The following is a 21,435-nucleotide window of genomic DNA, read 5'->3' as shown; positions in this document are numbered from 1 at the left end:
GCGATGCCCGATCGTCGAGGAAGGGGACGGGTGGTCGCCGTCCGGAGCAGCGGGGGCGGCCGGGACCTTCCCGTCCACAGGAGGCGGACACGGTGGCCTGCTTCCGCTGTGGTCAGCGGGGCCACATTGAGCGGGCTGCCGGAATGCCCCGGGGGCCTTTGGAAAAGGGACTCCACCTTCTCCCAGACCCTCCTTGGCATCGGGTCGGGGCCCAGGCGAGTCGCGACGCATCATCTGCGCGGCCCGCTCCCTTCACCTCATGCATCTAGCGGGGCTAGGGCCCATCGTCATGGGGTTGTCCTCGAAGGGTCGGGTGCACCATCGTCATCACCCCCTCAATGGCCCAGACAGACCCGCCACTGGGATGCGCTTGCGCATAGGATGGTGGCGGCAGCTGCCGGCTCCTCAGCGGTGGCAGGATATGTGCAAGGGGTGCACGTTCGCCTCCTGGTGGATACGGGGGCGTCGGCCACCATTATTTCTGAGGCCATTTTTGGGCTGCTACCCCGCAGCGTGGGTCCATTAAGGCCGGTTCGCGGGGCTTGTGTCGCCGCGAACGGCGGCAGTTTGGGCATCCTGGGCCACGTTGTAGCGTCGGTTCGGGTTGACGAGATTGAGTTGGCCGGGCCGATTTTGGTCTCCAGGACCTTGGCAGTGCCATGCCTCTTGGGGACCGACTTTTTGTCTAGGATGCCCATCCGAATTCTCGTTGACCAGGGCTGTGTGGAAATGCCGTCAGGGAGGCGGCTGCAATTCCTACAATCACCTACCGTCCTGTCTCCCTTGGTCGCCGGTGTACGGGCCTTGAATAAAGTGCCGGTGACCGTACCACCGGCGTCACAAATCCTGATACCCCTTAGGTTGCGCAAACCGCTCGAAATGGGCTCCACGGAGACGGGTATCCTCCTGTCCCCGTCAAGCTACTTTTCAAGGACGAAGGGGTTGGTGGGCGCCTTGACAGCCGTGTCGGGGGGCCAGGACCTTTTTTTGCAGGTCCTCAATTCGGACCCTTGCCGGTCATAGTCCCGGCCGGCGCCGTCCTGGCACACGCAACCCCGGCTCCTCCACCCGAGAGCGCTGCCCCGGATGGAGGGGTCGTGGCGGGCGTGATGCGCACGGGGGACCCCGACGCATCATGGATCGCCACGTTGTGCGACGAGAATGCCTCGTTGTCCTTCGGGGAACGTCGGCAACTCCGCGACCTCATCGAACGGTTCACCGATGTGTTCAGCCAAAGTAAGTTTGATCTGGGTCGCACTACTCTTTTGGACCACCACATAGACACGGGCGACGCGGCCCCCATTCGACTTAATTCCCACCGCTTTAGCCCAGCGGAAAAAGATCATGTCCGCTCGGCTGTCGAGGAAATGTTGGCGGCGGACATCATCTCCCATCTACTAGCCCTTGGGGTGCCCCCATTGTGCTAGTCAAGAAACGGGACGGGAGTCTCCGGTTCTGCGTCGATTTTCGTAGATTGAACAAGATCTCGGTGGCTGATGCATATCCATTGCCTCGCATGGATGATTCCTTGGACGCCCTCTCGGGCGCGCGGTTCTTTCGACTTTAGATTTGCTCTCCGGCTTCTGGCAATTGCCACTGGATGAGGCCTCTAGACCCAAAACAGCGTTCCGCACGCCCCAGGGGTTGTTCGAGTTCAATCGGCTTCCTATGGGTCTCCATTCGGCCCCGGCCACCTTCCAGCGTCTCATGGAGATGGTCTTGGCGGGGCTGCAGTGGGAGTCTTGTCTAATCTACTTGGATGACGTTATTGTTTTTGGCCGTACGTTTGGCGAGCACTTGCAACGCCTTGAGGCGGTGTTCGTCAAAGTGCGTGCTGCTGGCTTGAAATTCAAACCCCAGAAATGCCACTTGCTACAACCATCGGTGAGGTATTTGGGACACATTGTTAGCACGTCAGGTGTCGCCACGGACCCGGATAAAACGGCTTGTGTCCGGACGTGGCCGACTCCCACATCTGTCGCGGAGGTGCGTAGCTTCGTTGGATTCGCATCGTACTATCGCCGGTTTGTCCGCGATTTGCGACAATTGCGAAGCCACTGCACGCCCTTTCCGCCAAAGGACAAAGGTTTCACTGGGGCGCGGAGGAGGAGGCGGCTTTTGCGGCGCTTCGCACGGCCTTGGCGGATGCGCCGCCCTTGGGGTACCCGGATTTTACGAAACCCTTCCTGCTCGATACCGATGCCAGCGACACGGGAATTGGGGCTGTCCTGGCCCAGGTGGTCGACGGGGTTGAGAGGGTGGTAGCCTATGGCAGTCGCGTTCTGTCCTCGACGGAACAGCGATATTGTGTGACCCGGAGGGAGCTTTTGGCCATAGTTTATTTTGTTCAGTTGTATAGACCATATTTGTACGGTAGGCTGTTTACGGTCCGAACCGACCACGCGGCCCTGCAATATTCGCTGAAGATTAGTCAGCCCTCGGGTCAGCTGTCTCGCTGGCTCGAAGTGCTCCAGGATTACCCTTTTGATGTAATCCATAGGAAGGGGACACAAGCATGGAAATGCGGACGGTTTATCCCGATTGCCGGCAGGCGGCGGGTGTGCTTGCGCCCTGGGCTCTAGCCGTTGCAAGGCCCCAGGGGACGCCGCGGCCCAGTTGGTCGCGTCGGCCGAGGCGGACACCCCTCCAGGTTGCGGCGTCGACCGCAGATTTCGGCCTTGGACTTCCCCGGGAGGTATGGTCCGGCTTGCAGATGGAGGATTCCTCTCTGCTGAAGCTACGGCGCCGTGTCGGACATAACGCCCGGAGCTTAGCTTCGTCGGCTGCCCCGGCGATCGCCGTGCATGACGGACTACTCATGCGTTGGGATGCCCAATTGGAACGCTATTGTGTGGTTGTGCCACTAGCCTGCGTGGTAAATTAACCCGAGCCATTCACGAGAAGCTTATGCACCTTGGCTACCACAAGACCTTATTGACCCTTAAGCGGGACTATTACTGGCCGGGTGTTGAGGGTGACGTAGCACTGATTTTGAAGGGTTGCCACGACTGCGCGCGGAGGAAGGCCCCAGTTGTCCAGGACCGGGCCCCGCTGCAGTCCATCCGGGTTTCTCGCGTTAATGAGCTCGTGGCGCTCGACATTTTGGGGCCATTCCCTGCATCCCAACGGGGCCACAAATACCTCTTGGTGGGCGTTGAGTACCTCACACGTTGGCCCATGGCATGGCCTTTGGTCGATCAGTTGGCCTCTTCTATCACCGAGGCCTTCGTCCAGGGATACGTGTTTGACAAGGGCGCGCCGGAACAATTGTTGACTGACCAGGGGCGGAATTTCTCGTCTAGGTTGCTCAAGGAGGTGTGTGACCTCCTTGGCACCAAGAAAATCCGCACCTCGCCCTACCACCCCCAGTCAGATGGGATGGTAGAGCGCTTGAACCGCACCCTTACGTCCATGCTGTGCCACCAGGTGAACACGTCCCAGTCAGACTGGGACCTGTTCGTCCCGGGGGTCTTGGCGGCGTATCGGTTGGCCCCTCATGCCTCCACGGGATTTTCGCCTTTTTATTTAATGTACGGTAGGGAACCGGAGCCCCCGGTGCACGTCCAGATGGACGTTGGCTCCTCCAAGAAGGGGTCGTCGGTGCCGACCCCTTTGAAGGTCGCACTTGACCGGCTGCGCGAGGCGCGACAGGCCGCTGCCGAGAATTCCGCAAGCCGGCAGGCGGCTAATGAGCGGCTGCCAAAACACCAGGCAGCTGCCTCCCGTGGGTAGCGGGTCAAAAAGCGTGGCTGCATTGTCCCCAGGTCCCCGTTGGCACATCGGCCAAATTGCATCGCCCTTGGCAGGGACCCGTGGAGGTTGTGGAGGTCCGCCGGCCGCAATGCGTCCGGATTCGATTCGGTCGCAGGCAGTGGATAGTGCACCCGTCCCGGCTCAAACGTTATGTTCCATCTACCCTGGGGGATCCACCCCAATTCCGGAGCGGCCGGCTGATGATGTATCCGGCGTGCCTGACCGGCCGGGTCTCGTTGACGGAGGTGACGTCCGACCTGTGTGTGTGCCCCCAGGCCCCTCCGAGTGAGGCCGACAGAGACCCCCCAGGCACCGGAGGCCACGGCGGTGGGCCTGTTGCCCGCTGACGGCCCACCTGCACGGGTGGCGGACACCGCACGAGGGAGCGGGCCAGCAGCGCATACCCGCTCGAGGGGGGTGCGGCTCCGGTGACGGCCCTGATGGCCGTTCAGCGGGCCTAGCCCCTGGCGCCCGTTCGGCGCTATCCGGCGGATGAGGCCTTCGGGCTCTATTTGTTTTGTTTTTTTGTTGTTACTGTTCTGCTTGAAGGGCCGTGCTGCCCTAAGGTTGATTGCAGCCGGGTCGGCTGTTTTTTTTTTACGGGGGGGGGGGTGATGTAGAGGAGTAGTGGAGAGTGGTGGCGTCGTGTGCGCTGTCAGGTGCGGTGACCTCACGGGACGTGGGGTCGCACGCGCTGGGCAGTGCACGTGACATCACCCCTCCGAGGGTATATAAGGGAGACCCCGTAACGTAAGCGGGGTCACTGGAGGAACGGGGATAGTGGAAGGGGTAAAGAGGGAACCAGGGATAGTGATAAGTGTTAATAAACCCTGGCGGAAGCCCCTAACTCAACCTCCGTCTCCGAGTACCTCCGTCTACGATACAACAGAGGTAAGGATGGTGAGTGGTGAGTGGGACGGTGAGTGAGTAAGTGGGTGAGTGGCTGGGTGAGTAAGTGGGTGAGTGAGTGGGTAAGTGGGTAAGTGGGTGGGTGAGTGGGTGAGTGTATCCTCACCGCCCTGGGGAATCGAAGTGGATGGAGACTGGATAGTTTGACGACTCTGCAAACGGCAACATTCCCTGCAGACAAGCAAGAGACACGCAGAGACTCACAGAGACTCACAGAGACCCACAGAGACGCACAGAGACCCCCACAGAGACACACAGAGACCCCCACAGAGACACACAGAGACCCACAGAGACACACAGAGACACACAAAGACACGCAGAGACCCCCACAGAGACCCACAGAGACACACAGAGACCCATAGAGTCCCACAGAGACACAGGGACCCACAGAGACTCATAGAGAGATTGAGAGAGAGGACGTCACATACACACAGCAAGATATGGAGAGAGATGGGGTCGCGTCATTTGACCATTCGCATCACACACAGATAGAGAGAGAGGAAGACACGATGTAGAATACAACACATCACACACATCACATCACACACACAGAGAGAGAATACAACACATCACACACAGAGAGAGAGAGAATACAACACACACACAGAGAACAACACATCACACACACACAGAGAGATCACATCACACAGAGAGAGAAGAACACGATGTAGAGAATACAACACATCACACCGTGAGTCTCGGTGATTGACACTGAACCCTGTGGGAGCCTCAGTCTGGCTCTGTGAGTCTCGGTGATTGACACTGAACCCTGTGGGAGCCTCAGTCTGGCTCTGTGAGTCTCAGTGATTGACACTGAACCCTGTGGGAGCCTCAGTCTGGCTCTGTGAGTCTCAGTGATTGACACTGAACCCTGTGGGAGCCTCAGTCTGGCTCTGTGAGTCTCAGTGATTGACACTGAACCCTGTGGGAGCCTTAGTCTGGCTCTGTGAGTCTCAGTAATTGACACTGAACCCTGTGGGAGCCTCAGTCTGGCTCTGTGAGTCTCAGTGATTAACACTGAACCCTGTGGGAGCCTCAGTCTGGCTATGTGAGTCTCAGTGATTAACACTGAACCCTGTGGGAGCCTCAGTCTGGCTCTGTGAGTCTCAGTGATTAACACTGAACCCTGTGGGAGCCTCAGTCTGGCTATGTGAGTCTCAGTGATTAACACTGAACCCTGTGGGAGCCTCAGTCTGGCTCTGTGAGTCTCAGTGATTAACACTGAACCCTGTGGGAGCCTCAGTCTGGCTCTGTGAGTCTCAGTGATTGACACTGAACCCTGTGGAGCCTCAGTCTGGCTCTGTGAGTCTCAGTGATTGACACTGAACCTTGTGGGAGCCTCAGTTTGGCTCTGTGAGTCTCAGTGATTGACACTGAACCCTGTGGGAGCCTCAGTCTGGCTCTGTGAGTCGCAGTGATTAACACTGAACCTTGTGGGAGCCTCAGTCTGGCTCTGTGAGTCTCAGTGATTGACACTGAACCTTGTGGGAGCCTCAGTTTGGCTCTGTGAGTCTCAGTGATTGACACTGAACCTTGTGGGAGCCTCAGTCTGGCTCTGTGAGTCTCAGTGATTGACACTGAACCATGTGGGAGCCTCAGTCTGGCTCTGTGAGTCTCAGTGATTGACACTGAACCTTGTGGGAGCCTCAGTCTGGCTCTGTGATTCTCAGTGATTGACACTGAACCTTGTGGGAGCCTCAGTCTGGCTCTGTGATTCTCAGTGATTGACACTGAACCTTGTGGGAGTCTTAGTCTGGCTCTGTGAGTCTCAGTGATTAACACTGAACCCTGTGGGAGCCTCAGTCTGGCTCTGTGAGTCTCGGTGATTAACACTGAACCCTGTGGGAGCCTCAGTCTGGCTCTGTGAGTCTCAGTGATTAACACTGAACCCTGTGGGAGCCTCAGTCTGGCTCTGTGAGTCTCGGTGATTAACACTGAACCCTGTGGGAGCCTCAGTCTGGCTCTGTGAGTCTCGGTGATTAACACTGAACCCTGTGGGAGCCTCAGTCTGGCTCTGTGAGTCTCGGTGATTAACACTGAACCCTGTGGGAGCCTCAGTCTGGCTCTGTGAGTCTCGGTGATTAACACTGAACCCTGTGGAGCCTCAGTCTGGCTCTGTGAGTCTCGGTGATTAACACTGAACCCTGTGGGAGCCTCAGTCTGGCTCTGTGAGTCTCGGTGATTAACACTGAACCCTGTGGGAGCCTCAGTCTGGCTCTGTGAGTCTCGGTGATTAACACTGAACCCTGTGGGAGCCTCAGTCTGGCTCTGTGAGTCTCGGTGATTAACACTGAACCCTGTGGGAGCCTCAGTCTGGCTCTGTGAGTCTCAGTGACGTCAAACCGCATATGGGGGGGTTGGGTGGTGGGGGGTTGGGTGGTGGGGGGGGTGGTGGGGGTGGTGGGGGGGGTGGCGGTGGGGGGGGTTGGGTGGTGGTGGGGGGGGTGGTGGTGGGGGGGGGGGTGGTGGTGTGGGGGTGGTGGTGCTAATTAAGCTGGGTGAGTGTACTGACAGTCTATAATGTAGACTGTAGCCTGGTAATTAAGGTGGTGATGGTGGTGGTGATGGTGGTGGTGATGGTGGTGATGGTGGTGGTGATGGTGGTGATGGTTGTGATGGTGGTGATGGTGGTGATGGTGGTTGTGATGGTGGTGATGGTGGTGGTGGTGGTGATGGTGGTGATGGTGGTGGTGATGGTGGTGATGGTGGTGGTGGTGGTGATGGTTGGTGGTGGTGGTGGTGATGGTGGTGATGGTGGTGGTGATGGTGGTGGTGGTGGTGATGGTGGTGATGGTTGGTGATGGTTGTGATGGTGGTGGTGATGGTGGTGATGGTTGTGATGGTGGTGATGGTGGTGATGGTGGTGGTGATGGTGTTGATGGTTGGTGATGGTGGTGATGGTGGTGATGGTGGTGGTGATGGTGGTGATGGTTGTGATGGTGGTGGTGATGGTGGAGATGGTTGGTGATGGTGGTGATGGTTGGTGATGGTGGTGGTGATGGTTGTGGTGGTGGTGGTGATGGTGGAGATGGTTGGTGATGGTTGGTGATGGTTGTGATGGTGGTGGTGATGGTTGTGGTGGTGGTGGTGGAGGTGGTGATGGTGGTGGTGGTGATGGGTGGTGGTGATGGTGGTGATGGTTGGTGATGGTTGGTGATGGTTGTGATGATACAGGGAGCTGTTCTCGCTGCATCACCACCCTCAACAGCAACAAGAAGCCGCAGCGATCTGCCATGGAGCGAGCTGGCGGCGGTAGCGGAGGCAGCGGAGGCGGCAGGAGGGCGGAGGAGCGGCTCGCACGGCCGTCCGCGGGAGCCCCCCCGCAGGGCGGCGGCGGAGAGTGCCCCGTAATACAAACAAAAGACATAACTCTGATAATGTGCACTGTCCTTGAAGTTGATTGGTTCACACCCGAGACAGCTTTCCTTAGAGCCTAGTCTCACATGGTGTTGGACCAGATGACGCCCAAAGGCGCAATACGACGCTGATCATGTAGGAGGGGGCAGGCAACGAGGGCGCGCGCCAAAGACAAAGATCACCCGTGTAGCCTGCACAGGCTGTTGGGGCAAGTGCTGTTAGCGAGCACCTATAAGGCCGGAACGGTGGAGGAGGGGGTGGGAGGCCAGCACCACGCCCGGCCGCCTTTATCTCCCCAGTGGCGATGTTTACACACCGCACCAGGTACTCATTTGAGGCTGAGTCGACCCGGGGGAGGCGCAGTGCCGGTTCAGGTAATCGTCGCTGGTTTTGGCCGTGAGCGGGAATATAACACGGGGATCCGGGTTCGTAGTGCAGCGCGCTAACCGCTGCACCACCACTCCTCGCCACACTGACACACAGCCTGACACACACACTGACACACACTTTTTAGGACAAAAATATATTTAATTACCAATTGCTTAATGGTGCAATGCAATCATCTGACCCATAGGTGGCAGCCATCTCAAGCCAGAGGACGAGAGGACTCTAGCCGCCACGCATATAAAGGATTTATACTGGTAGGAACGAAGTGAACCAGCCTACAATAGATTATATCGTCCGTCCGTCCGATTAGGTGTAGCAACATCGCCCCCTACTGCAAACACTTGGCAGGACCCTACAAAAACCTTTAGACTCAGTGAGGCTTTTCTGGCTAAACAAGTGTAACAATACATTATGTTTATATTATTTGGTTATTCGTTCCTACCAGCCCACCCCGCAGGGACCTGTTAGTGAAAAACTTTGTTTTTACGAGTTATACTTGTACTTGTATTAAGTTCGCTTGCGCGCTTACGACCGTGCAAATCTTTCGGTCGTTTTTTAACCCACTTCCCGTGATCCAATCGAGCTGACATTTTGCACACAGACTCGTTGTGCGTGACAATTTATTTTCGTTAAATTTTTTTTACAAAATTTTACACTTTTTAGGACAAAAATATATTTAATTACCAATTGCTTAATGGTGGCATACAATCATCTGACCCATAGGTGGCAGTCATCTCAAGCCAGATGATGAGAGGACTCTAGCCGCCACGCATATAAAGGATTTAGAGTGAAAAACTTTGTTTTTACGGGTTATACTTGTTTTTTAGTTGAAGCGTAAATTATAGGAGGCGGCTATTTTATCTCGCTCCGTCGTTGTTGCCGATATCAACCGTGTGGCCGGCACGGGCGAGGAACGCGCGCAGTGCGATCCGCGTTGCGCCAGAGATGCCGACGAGAATTGGCAGCAGACAGAACTCCGATTTGCCACGGCGTCGTCCGGGTTTTATTTATTCGTTGCTCCTTGGTTCGTTCATCATCAAAATCACACTTTTGTGCGTGCAGAACGGGCGCCGCTTGAACCGAGAAGGGGCATTCAAGGGCACGTGGGAGTTGGCGTCTCTGTCACGTGGTACGCGTCACACGGTGTCTGCAACGTGACGAGTTTCTTCCGCTGCTGGAACTTCCCTTGGCTCGCCCGTCCAAGCTTCAATCTGACGTCGGGACGTTTCCAACAACAACAACAACACAAACACTCGGCGAGTCGGCGAGGGAGACGATGAAGGCGAGTTTACAAAGCGTCGCTCCCGCTCATCCATCAGTCACCTGTGTGAGTGTTAGGTGTGTGTGAGTGTTAGGTGTGTGTGAGTGTTAGGTGTGTGAGTGTTAGGTGTATGTAGGAGTCTGTGTGTGTGTGTGCGAGTGTTAGGTGTGTGTGAGTGTTAGGTGTGTGAGTGTTAGGTGTGTGTAGGAGTCTGTGTGTGTGTGTAGGAGACTGTGTGTGTGAGTGTTAGGTGTGTGTGAGTGTTAGGTGTGTGCGAGTGTTAGGTGTGTGTGTGTGTTAGGTGTGTGTGAGTGTTAGGTGTGTGTGAGTGTTAGGTGTGTGTAGGAGTCTGTGTGCGAGTGTTAGGTGTGTGTAGGAGTCTGTGTGTGAGTGTTAGGTGTGTAGGTGTGTGAGTGTGAGTGTTAGGTGCTTTGTTGTTTGCGATCCAGAACAGAACATCCCGGTTGACACACCTGGAGGCATCATTACCACACGGCGATTCGCTCAGCTACCCCCGACGAAAATATCTGCGCTCAATCCACCCCAGCGTCAAAGTGATACTCGCCTGTGCTCCGTCAATATCAACCCGTGTACGAAGGCAAATAAAATGTTTCTATCGCGCCACATTGGATTAAAAACACCGTCAGAAAAGATCGTGTTAACGGTTCAAAGAGAGTTGTTTTTATTGTCAAAACTTGTTTAAACAAATCAACACTGTGGCTATTCCAGGGAATTGCGCATTCGAATTGAACGTTCCCATGCGCTGTATGCACCTGGTACCAGTTTACATGAAAGGCAGCGATTGCTACAAAATATAAAGCACATTGCAAAACGTACAGGTGGTTTTGGACTCCTTATGCAAACTCAAACATTGGATATATTTTTTCCGAGTGGTTTATCCAGAAAAACAATTCCTCAAATTGTACTTTAAAGGTTTTTGGCTTTTAATCAAAGCTCAATAATATCAACAGCCCTTTTTCAATCCACTCCAAGATGAAGGCAGTGAGTGACCAGACGGGTACTTCACCAGTGGTCAGCGCCCAAACAATCAGCAGTTCGGATGTCACCCTCAAACTCGGGTTTCTGAATCCACAGCACAATCACGTTCCTTCACAGTGGCCAGCTAGGAACTTGGTTGGGCAGAAAGCTCGCGGTCACGTGACGCACTTCAACCAATCCGCGAGCGTGCTACACGGTGGGAGGGGCTATGCACGACAGACAAATAATCCCTGGTGGGCAGTGGGGAACTGTTGTTCCTACCTGTAACAAAAAATTAACCCGTAAAAACAAAGTTTTTCACTATAAATCCTTTATATGCGTGGCGGCTAGAGTCCTCTCGTCCTCTGGCTTGAGATGGCTGCCACCTATGGGTCAGATGATTGCCTGCCACCATTAAGCATTTGGTAATTCAATATTTATAAAAAAATTCCCTAAAAAGTGTAAAATTTTGGAAAAAAATTTTCACGAACATTAATTGTCTCGCACAACGAGTCTGTGTGCAAAATGTCAGCTCGATTGGATCACGGGAAGTGGGTTAAAAAACGACCAAAACATTTGCACGGTCCTAAGCAAGCAAGCAAGTGAACTTAATATAAAGGATTTTAAAAAACCCACTGCATATATACGCTTAAGACAGTTCCATAAACATGAAGTGTAGACAGGTGTTGTTCTCTCTACATCTGCTACCAGCAGCAAAGTCTATAAAACTTTGCAGAATGGAACATGTCACAAATCAACTTTATTTAGGCATTTTTGGGGTTTTTATCAAGTAGGTTATAGCAGACAGACCCCGTACAACAATCTCCTGGAGTATGAGAACATCTGATTTTGCAAAAACCTTCCCACTTCGTGTTCATCCTTCCCAAAGATGCAAATTTGAAACGATCTTTCAACAGTCGAGCAAATGCAACACAACAAAAAAGCACATGGCTCTGAACATGGCTATCTCCTCTGCATGGAAACAAAACGTGTTGTATATTTCAACTCCAGATGACTTAAACGGTACGTTTTATCTTTATACGTGACTTTACCGAAAAAACCAAAGAATAATTCCTGCAGTCACGAAAGCTCCAAAATTAAGTAGGAACAAAACTGACAAGTCATTCACTTCTTTCTTGGAAGAGACAAGTTCCTGCCTTGGGTAGTAAAGCCAAGATGCTGCTTTATATTTTATTGACTGCATTCTGTAAAAAAAAAACTATGCAAGCAAGCTCAAAGGAATTTCGATTTAAAGCTTTCGTGACTGCAGGGATTCATCTTCTTGGTTCTTTCGGTAAAGTCACGTAGAATGGAAATAAAATAATAATAAATAAAAACAGACTCTGTTTTCTCGACAGACCTGTTCTTCACCTGAGGACGGCTGCTTGCGTTCTGGCCGAAACGTCGTTCTTTCGGTAAAGTCACGTAGAAGGGAAATAATAAAATAATACATCATAAAATAATTCTCACGACGTTTCGGCCACAACGCAAGCAGCCGTCCTCAGGTGGAGAACAGGGCTGTCGACCGTGACTTTACTGAAAGAACCAAGAAGATGAATCCCTGCAGTCACGAAAGCTTTCAATCGAAAGACACCAGCTTATTTACCCCAAGGGCTTTTCATACAAAGTGCATCCCACGGCCCACACAACCTCCCACCATCATCCATCTATCGCTACCCCCCTCCTCTCCTCACTCCAGCCCCTCTTCTTCTTCGATGTCAGAGCATGAAGACAATTTTGGCATCTTGCTCCTGGGCACCTCCAGGCTGCTACTGCCTCCCCAGCTGCCAGCACGAGGAAGGGCAACGGCTTGGCGAGCGTACGCTCGCAAATTGTATTTGACAATGCTGCTTTTGCGATACCGATTGCCGACAGAGGACAGATTCCTGCCAGAGGGCCGCAGCGCTGGGAACACTTTGGCACGGATGCCGTCCTTGGTGTCGATGCCGTCATCGTCGTCGTCTTCGGAGCTGAGGTGGACTGTCTCTTCACTGGACGAGCGCTGCAGTGTCGTCTCGCTGGAGATCGTGGTCGACACACGATGCTCTTCGATTCCACTCAGCAGCAGTCGCTTTTTGGCTTCTGGGACTCCCAGTTCATCCAAGTCCTAAAATCCAGCGAAATACAGAAAATATGCACACACACACACACCAACTTGTGTTCAGCGATACAATATTGATAATTGGTTTTTTACCCTTCTATCTGGCAACAAAACTGACACCTTTTTACAAGGAGTCATGTTTGCATAGACCACAATACCTGCAGTCATAATACAAACAAAAGACATAACTCTGATAATGTGCACTGTCCCTGAAGTTGATTGGTCCACACCCGAGACAAGTATTGTGGTCTATACAAACATGACTCCTTGTAAAAAGGTGTCAGTTTTGTTGCCAGATAGAAGGGTAAAAAAACAATTATGATATTTTTACTGGCAAATGAGGTTCCCATAGTGTACGATACAACATTCTTCAAATTTCTGACGACGTGTATTCCTCAGAGCAATTAATGTACAAAATCAGTCGGTATTACCGGTAGGAACCACCTGGTTCCACCAGCCCACAGGGGATTATTGTGTCTGTCTGTCGTGCATCCAAAAATGGGAGGGGTGGGGCTGGGTGGGGAGGGGAGGGTGGGGAGGGGCTGGGTGGGGAGGGGAGGGTGGGGAGGGGCTGGGTGGGGAAGGTGGGGAGGGGCTGGGTGGGGAGGGGAGGGTGGGGAGGGGCTGGGTGGGGAGGGGAGGGTGGGGCTGGGTGGGAAGGGTGGGGAGGGGCTGGGTGGGGAGGGGTGGGGCTGGGTGGGGAGGGGCTGGTCACCCCGTGGTGCCCTTATAAAACGCAACGTTTAACCTACTCACGACGGCTTGTGCCCGCCCTCACAGTTGGCCATTGACCGAGCAACCCAACGTTCCTACCCACTCCCTCCGCAGGAGGAATGTGTTTTTTTTGTACCCACTACTGGATCAGGACTCCTCAGCCTCCTCACTCGAGCTATGTGACCACGATCCATCTATCAACTACACACGAACTAATCTTCTCACAACTCGAATCTCTGTGGTGGTCATCTTGGTGATGTGTGCTCTACTTTGGATGCCATTCCAACACTGGTCTTGTTTCCCAGCCACAATGCAGTCCAGTGATGTTCCCTTGCCCAAGCCCATCTACTTTTTTGCAGTTGTCAATGTTTCTTATTTGCATGTTTCGGTATCCACGTGTAATGGGTTCCGGAGACACTTGTAGAGGTAACTTCTTTATTACAATACAACACTCCAACAGTCCTGATACTCTGTTACAGCCTAGGTACACAGCCTAGATACACAGCCTAGGTACACAGCCTAGGTACACAGCCTAGGTACACAGCCTAAGTACACAGCCTAGATACACAGCCTAGGTACACAGCCTAGATACACTACTCTGGCTACGCTCTGGGGTCCTCCGGCTACAATTACCCTAGGGGAGGCTACCTGACCCGACCCAGCCAAGGTGTGGGTCTGGACTCTGGCTTCCTCGGAACTCGCCCTTACAAGGACGTAGAGCCGGGAGTCCCAGAGTCCCACCACTGGCCCTCACAGCGTCCCGGCCCTTACAAGGACAAGCGGGACGAGGGGGTCCAGGGTCCTAAGCTGGCTGGCTGGCGGGTCTTGAGCTGCGACTGGCCCCGATCGTCCAGGGAGCTGCCCTTTTATGCCTCGTGCCCAACGAGGGGTGGGGTTGTGTGCGCCCCCAGGTATCCCACAGAGCACACACAGCCCCCCCGTTGGTGGCGCCAAGGGGCTTAACTGTCTGGGGTGCCTGGGATCCTAGCGCCTGCCGCCAAGGGCTTCTCTGCCTAGGGTCCCAGAGCCCCCTCTTGTGGCACTACAATCCTCACTACTCACCACTCACCCTCACCACTCACCCTCACCACTCAGCACTCACGCTCACCACTCACCCTCACCACTCACACCTCTCCCTCACCACTCACCCTCACCACTCACCCTCACCACTCACGCTCACCACTCACCCTCACCACTCACCCCTCTCCCTCACCACTCACCCTCACCACTCACCCTCACCTACACACGTATTAACTCTTTACAAGTTTAATTCCAACCTTCCATCTTCTCCATGCTTCTTTGTGCATTTTTTATGTTGCAGAAAAACTTGCACTACTTAAAAATAAATCCCAATCCTGTAAACGTTAAAAAACACACGTAGTTTGCATGGAAGCGTCCGTAGGAACTTGCCTGTAGAGTAACGTCCATCAGCTGTTGGACACTCGACAATCCACGTGAAGTGAAATTCTCCAAAAACTCCAAGCAGTCGATTTGTTTCAGGAAGCTTGAGACACGAAAAAACAACACACACAAGGCTCCAAAATGTTAATACCAAATACAAGAAGCACGAACAAGTACTTTGTACGGCTGAATTACATTAAGTTGCACATTTTTACTCCGTCAACATTGCGATTAGAAATAACATGTGAAGCAACACTTACATTGCTTGTACTGTATATCCCTATGGAAAATAATGACTTTTTTTATTGGAAATCCAAGTGCAAAAATCAGCCCAAACTGCATTACGAACTTTGCTTTTCGATTTAAAGCTTTCGTGACTGCAGGGATTCATCTTCTTGGTTCTATCGGTAAAGTCACGTAGAAGGGAAATAATAATATAATAAAAAGAAAATAATAAAAATAAAACATAATTAAATAATTCTCACGACGTTACGGCTGCTTGCGTTGTGGCTGAAACGTCGTGAGAATTATTTTATCATGTATATTATATTATTATATTATTTTATTTTATTATGTTTTATTATTTTATTACTTCCCTTCTACGTGACTTTACCGAGAGAACCAAGAAGATGAACTTTGCTTTGTTTTAATTCACCCACCGACTTAAGTATTGTAGTCGAGTATACACAGATAAAACTAAACACTTGAAGAACCCAGACTCGTATATAATAAAGGAGTGTTATAAACAACGCAAGTCAACTAAAAATATCTAATGCAGTGTAGAGTGCTCATCAGAATATCCGAGGCCAATACCAACCCACCTACCCAGTGACTAGGGAAGATGTTGCAGCATAGAATACGTCAAGGATAAGCCATTTTAATAAAGCAGTTATACATCATGAAATAGAATGGAGTGTGCAGACGCAACAGTAGAAAAGGTTTAGTAGTACAGTGCATATTATTATCATTATCAGAGTTGCTTCTTTTTATTAGCATTTTTGACTACTTGTGTTGTGGTTATTGCAAACATGATGCCTTGTGTAAAGGTGTCAGTTTTGTACCAGTTTAAAAGGGTAAAAACCTACTACTATATTTTTCCACTGCTAAAAGAGATGTCTCAAGGTGTATGATGCCTTGTGTAAAGGTGTCAGTTTTGTACCAGTTTAAAAGGGTAAAAACCTACTACTATATTTTGCCACCGCTAAAAGAGATGTCTCATAGAGTAGAAAAGGTTATTTCAGCAAAGAATCCCTTTCATTTATTTGTAATTTTTTTCAAAGCGTGAATGATGACGATCTTCTTGCTTCTTTCGGTAAAGTCACGTAGAAGGAAAACAACATTATTATATTATTTTAATATATTATTATATTATTTTATTATGTTTTATTTTTATTATTCTATTACTTCCCTTCTACGTGGTGACTTTACCGAAAGAACCAAGAAGATGAATCCCTGCAGTCACGAAAGCTTTAAATCAAAAAATGACGACGATGTTCAAAGGTGGCGACGATGATGCACCTAAAGGGCACTTACTTGTAAAGAGCGTTGCCAGGCTTGCCGCTGTCCGGCAGGGTTCCAAGCCGGGCCGGTGGGTTGTCTCCGTCCGGTGGCCGTGGGGGACCATTGGATCCACTCGCTTCACCCGTCACAACATCCTGTGCAACGCCTGCAACCAGTGGATGAGCATTCGCAATAAAACCATTTACACCTCAACACATATACGAGTAATATTGAATTCATCCTCTTGGTTCTTTCGGTAAAGTCATCACGTAGAAGGGAAGTAATCAAATAATAAAACTTCATAAAATAATTCTCACGACGTTTCGGCCACAACGCAAGCAGCCGTCCTCAGGTGGAGAACAGGTCTGTCGGGAAGACAGCGTCTGACAGACCTGTTCTTCACCTGAGGACGGCTGCTTGCGTTGTGGCCGAAACGTCGTGAGAATTGTATTTTATCATGGAATTGTATTTTATCATGGACACAGGTCTGTCAGAAAGACAGCGTCTGACAGACCTGTTCTTCACCTGAGGACGGCTGCATGCGTTGTGGTCGAAACGTCGTGAGAATTGTATTTTATTATGTTTTATTTTATTATTTTATTACTTCCCTTCTACGTGACGACTTTACCGAAAGAACCAAGAAGACTGCGTATCACTTTGTGGCAAATTGTGTCGTGTCTTTCAATTCTACCGCGTGCCGCCACGTTCCGTGCAGAGAAACGTGCTGCGCCGAGCAGGGAGAGCTTGCGTCACCTGGTGAGGAACCTTCGCCGGCACTGGAGGGTCCCTGGCTGCCGGCCAAGACTTCCTGTGAACACTCGCTGCCGTGTCGGCTGAGGTTGAACGGCCTGCCACGCAATTCCGTCACGTATCTGGGAGGGAGAAAAAACCCAAAAAATTAACCCTCTTGATGTGCAAATTATTTTGTCAAGGCGCCCTTTCCCCCCCTTCCAACCCAGCGTATATACATGCTCCAAGCACGTGTGCTGTTTCATTCAGACGCTGTCTTTCCGACAGACCTGGTTTTCACCTGAGGACGGCTGCTTGCGTTGTGGCCGAAACGTCGTGAGAATTATTTTATTATTTTTATCATTTTATTACTTCCCTTCTGTTGCTACCATTTAATTACAGCAGCAATCGGGAACTTCTCTCGCAAGAGCAACGATTGTCTATTTCGTGTTCACGTACTGTTGTTGCTGCAGGTTGCGCAACACATTGGCATCCGTGGGCAGCGTTCGGATCAGCTCCAGGTTTTCCTTGATTTTCTTTAATATTTCAAAATGTTCTCTCCCATGCACCTACATACATACAGACCGCAGAGCAAATTCTTTAAAACATCAAATGCTTATTGTGACATGTGATTGCGAGGAATTTAAACGAAAGCAGGTAACTTACCAGGAGGCGAAATATGTCTTCTTGGTCGGATGGCCAATTGCTGCCGCAGTTGCTTGAAGTCATCAGCATGTCGTGCACCACTTTCACGCAGCCTGAGGATTTGGTTAAGTGGCAAAAAGCGGACAGGTAAGGCGAGTACACGCAGGGACAATTTCTTCAGAATAATACATTGAAATGACGTCATCATGGGACCTCCTTTGCCAGTAGCAAAATAGACTAATAGGGTTTTTCACCTTTTTTTTTTCTGGCAACAAAACTGACACCTTTTGCAAGGAATCATGCTTACATTAACCACAATACTTGGCGTCATCTGGTCGAACACCATATGAGACGAGGCTCTAAAGAAAGCTGTCTCTGGTGTGGACCAATCAGTTTCAAAGACAATGCATACATTATCAGAGTTGTGTTTTTTGTTTGCATTTGACTGCAAGTATAGTGGTTAATGTAAGCATGATTCCTTGCAAAAGGTGTCAGTTTTGTTGCCACAAAAAAGGGGAAAACCCCTATTAGTGAAATTATATAATTTACAAAAACCTCAAATGTGTCTTAATAGCTAGACAGCAGCATGCGTGTGTAAACAAGGGGCAGTCAAAGTGATCACCTTGGGAGCTTGAATCAGAAGCCGCCTCTCCACTCGCTCGCTGACTGCTGCCAGAAGACACCTTAGGCACTTGTGGGGTGTGCTTAACTGGCTGAGCCTGTGGAGACTGACACGTCTGGGTTGCTGCCTCTGCCAAGGCAGGAGGATACTGCTGCACAGACTGAGCTGCATTCTGCGTGGTGCGTGAAGGAGCCTTCCGATTGTTTGGAGACTGCTGCTGCTGCTGTTGCAGCTCCTCATCGTCCTGATGCATGCACTGCTCGTCCATTTTGATATCTTCGAGATTTGAAGCTTTCGCGACTGCAAGGATTCATACTCGGTAAAGTCACGTAGGTAAAAAATGAAATTAAAATAAAAGAATAAAAATCACAAATCCTGCATAATGCCCGGGCATAATTAGTATTAATCACATACCTGCATTTCCCACATGCCCTCCCTTTGATGCTGCTAATCCTGCATAATGCACGGGCATGAGTAGTACTAATCACATTCCTGCATTTCCCATAAATATGCTAAATTCCTCTTGATATGCAAATTCTTTTGTCGAAGCGCCCTTTCCCCCCCTTCCAACCCAGCTTATATATATGCTCCAAGCTCGTGTGCTGTTTCATTCAGACGCTGTCTCCCCGACAGACCTGGTTTTCACCTGAGGACGGCTGCTTGCGTTGTGGCCGAAACGTCGTGAGAATTATTTTATTATGTTTTATTTTTATTATTTTATTACTTCCCTTCTACGTGACGACTTTACCGAAAGAACCAAGAAGAAGAGAAAAATCACAACGTTTCGGAAGCAACACAAGCTTCCGTCTTCAGGTGATACAGATATTTTGCTGTGACAGTTTCACCTGAAGACGGAAGCTTGTGTTGCTTCCGAAACGTCGTGATTTTTATTATTTTATTTAAATTAATTTTTATTTCATTCTTCACCTACATTTTTACATCTCTCCCCGGCGAAGCACACACTCGGGTCTCACAGCAGAATCGGCCCAGTACCTGGCCACTAAAACAAATGGCTCAGAAAACAAATGCATGAAAACAATTTTTTTTATGGGCAGCCATTGTAAGGCATGTCTTTACTTAACCAGCCAAAAGAGAATTTCAAGAAATTACAGGAAAAGATAAAATAGTTTAAAAACATTACAATGTCTCTTCAACCACGACTATAGAGACATGGTAATCGCAATCATTGTACACTTAGACATTTTCAATGTTCAGCCCTATAAAACTGGCAGCAGACATTGTATGTAGCTAGGGTTCTCAAGTTTCGTACATAACAGGATAAATTCCACACCCTCGAAATGGCATTGCTGTTGCATTAGCATCTGTGCCGCCCATTCACTAGAATGACCAGTGGCATTGTAGCTAGGTAAATACAACTCTCACAGCAACTGTCATCATCAGAGCCATTAGCGATCCGATTAAAATTCTCACGGCGTTTCGCCTGCAACACAAGCAATCATCATCAGGTGTGAAATCCACAGCAAGAAAATTTGAAAAAAATTAACCCGTAAAAACAAAGTTTTTCACTATAAATCCTTTATATGCGTGGCATCGGTTTTATTTTATTATTCATTTCTGTTTTTCTTGAGTAATAAAGTTTCATTTTTATCACATTGCTATTTTAAATTAAATATGAAAAAAACATTTTCCTAAAAAGTTGTCTCGCACAACGAGTCTGTGTGCAACATGTCAGCTCGATTGGATCACGGGAAGAGGGTTAAAAAACGACCGAAAGATTTGCACGGTCGTAAGTAAGCGCGCAAGCAAGTGAACTTAATATAAAGGATTTAAAAAGGTAAAATAAAAATGCTCACAACACAAGCAATCGTCATCAGTCGTGAGAATTCCAGCAAGAACCAGCAGCCCTCCCGTGGCCTTGACACACACAAGCTGCTGCTGCTGCTGTTGCCACGTGCTCACGATACCACGTGGACATCGACTCCACAGCTGTGCAACTCACTCGACGTCCCCCCTACGAAACAAAGAAGCAGCGCGGCTGTACCTGGTAAACAACAACAACCACAACAACCACAACAACAACAACCACAAAACGAACGTCTCACCACAGATCAAGATGGCGGCAGCAGCAGCAAAGCCAACCACGTGACCATTTCCTGGCTCCCACGTGGCCGCGTGACGTCACGTCAGCGGGGGGGGGTATCACATGTGAGGGAGGGGGGTCACGTGCGAGGGGGGGTCACGTGCGAGGGGGGTCACGTGTGAGGGGGGGGTCTTGGGTGAGGGGGGGGTCACGTGCGAGGGGGGTCACGTGCGAGGGGGGGTCACGTGCGAGGGGGGGTCACACGCGAGGGGGGGGGTCACGCACAAGGGGTGGTCACGTGCGAGGGGGGGGTCACGTGTGAGGGGGGGTCACGTGTGAGGGGGGGGGGGTCACGTGCGAGGGGGGGGTCACGTGTGAGGGGGGGGTGTCATTGACAGCTCACAATGTCTCTGCTGCAGCAAACCCCCACATCTCTCTCTGTCCCCCCCTCTCTCTCGACACAGAGGCGTTGGGTCTCTGTGTGTCTCTGTGTGTGTCTCTGTGTGTCTCTGTTGTGTGTCTCTGTGTATGTGTCGTGTCTCTGTTGTGTGTCTCTGTGTGTGTCTCTGTGTGTCTCTGTTGTGTGTCTCTGTGTGTGTGTCTGTGTGTGTGTCTCTGTGTGTGTCTCTGTTGTGTGTCGTGTCTCTCTCTGTGTCTCTCTCTGTGTCTCTGTGTGTCTCTGTTGTGTGTCTCTGTGTGTGTCTCTGTGTGTGTCTCTCTCTGTGTCTCTGTGTGTCTCTGTTGTGTGTCTCTGTGTGTGTCTCTGTGTGTGTCTCTGTGTGTGTCTCTCTCTGTGTGTCTCTGTGTGTCTCTGTTGTGTGTCTCTGTTGTGTGTCTCTCTCTGTGTCTCTCTCTCTGTGTCTCTGTGTGTCTCTCTTTGTGTGTATCTCTGTGTCTCTGTTGTGTGTCTCTGTGTGTGTCTCTCTCTGTGTGTCTCTGTGTGTCTCTGTTGTGTGTCTCTGTTGTGTGTCTCTCTCTGTGTCTCTCTCTCTGTGTCTCTGTGTGTCTCTCTCTGTGTGTCACTGTGTGTATCTCTG

At 50.8% G+C, this 21,435-nt stretch overlaps 1 protein-coding gene across 2 annotated transcripts; it reads right to left on the bottom strand.

The window, feature by feature from the left end:
• Positions 1-12,278: 12,278 nt before the first annotated feature.
• Positions 12,279-20,471, bottom strand: LOC133362745 (tumor protein 63-like). Of its 2 annotated transcripts, XM_061581670.1 has the most exons (9): positions 20,421-20,471; positions 20,172-20,329; positions 18,358-18,657; positions 17,757-17,848; positions 17,550-17,659; positions 17,115-17,233; positions 16,395-16,527; positions 14,871-14,964; positions 12,279-12,752 (listed from the first exon to the last, which is right to left on the bottom strand). In XM_061581670.1, the coding sequence occupies exons 3-9, from the start codon at positions 18,623-18,625 to the stop codon at positions 12,336-12,338; spliced, it is 1,233 nt and encodes a 410-aa protein (XP_061437654.1). In that variant the 5' UTR covers positions 18,626-18,657; positions 20,172-20,329; positions 20,421-20,471; the 3' UTR covers positions 12,279-12,335. The 2 variants fall into 2 exon arrangements, with proteins under 2 accessions (XP_061437654.1, XP_061437655.1); XM_061581671.1 differs by lacking the exon at positions 20,421-20,471 and having other exon boundaries at positions 20,172-20,354.
• Between the last annotated feature and the right edge of the window lie 964 nt (positions 20,472-21,435).

This window comes from Lethenteron reissneri, unplaced genomic scaffold (genome assembly GCF_015708825.2).
Source record: "Lethenteron reissneri isolate LAM-NWPU_2019-01 unplaced genomic scaffold, ASM1570882v1 scaffold_1603, whole genome shotgun sequence".
Classification (NCBI taxonomy): Eukaryota; Metazoa; Chordata; class Hyperoartia; order Petromyzontiformes; family Petromyzontidae; genus Lethenteron; species Lethenteron reissneri.
Note: the sequence above shows the minus strand (reverse complement) of the source record. Positions and strands in the feature narration are given on the sequence as shown.

Coding starts and splice junctions, on each gene's coding strand:
- LOC133362745 (XM_061581670.1), bottom strand. CDS start 18,625: ATGGACGAGCAGTGCATGCATCAGGACGATGAGGAGCTGCAACAGCAG. Junction 17,849..18,357: donor TTCTGATTCAAGCTCCCAAG/GTGATCACTTTG, acceptor CCAAATCCTCAG/GCTGCGTGAAAGTGGTGCAC. Junction 14,965..16,394: donor CCTGGCAACGCTCTTTACAA/GTAAGTGCCCTT, acceptor TCGTGTCTCAAG/CTTCCTGAAACAAATCGACT.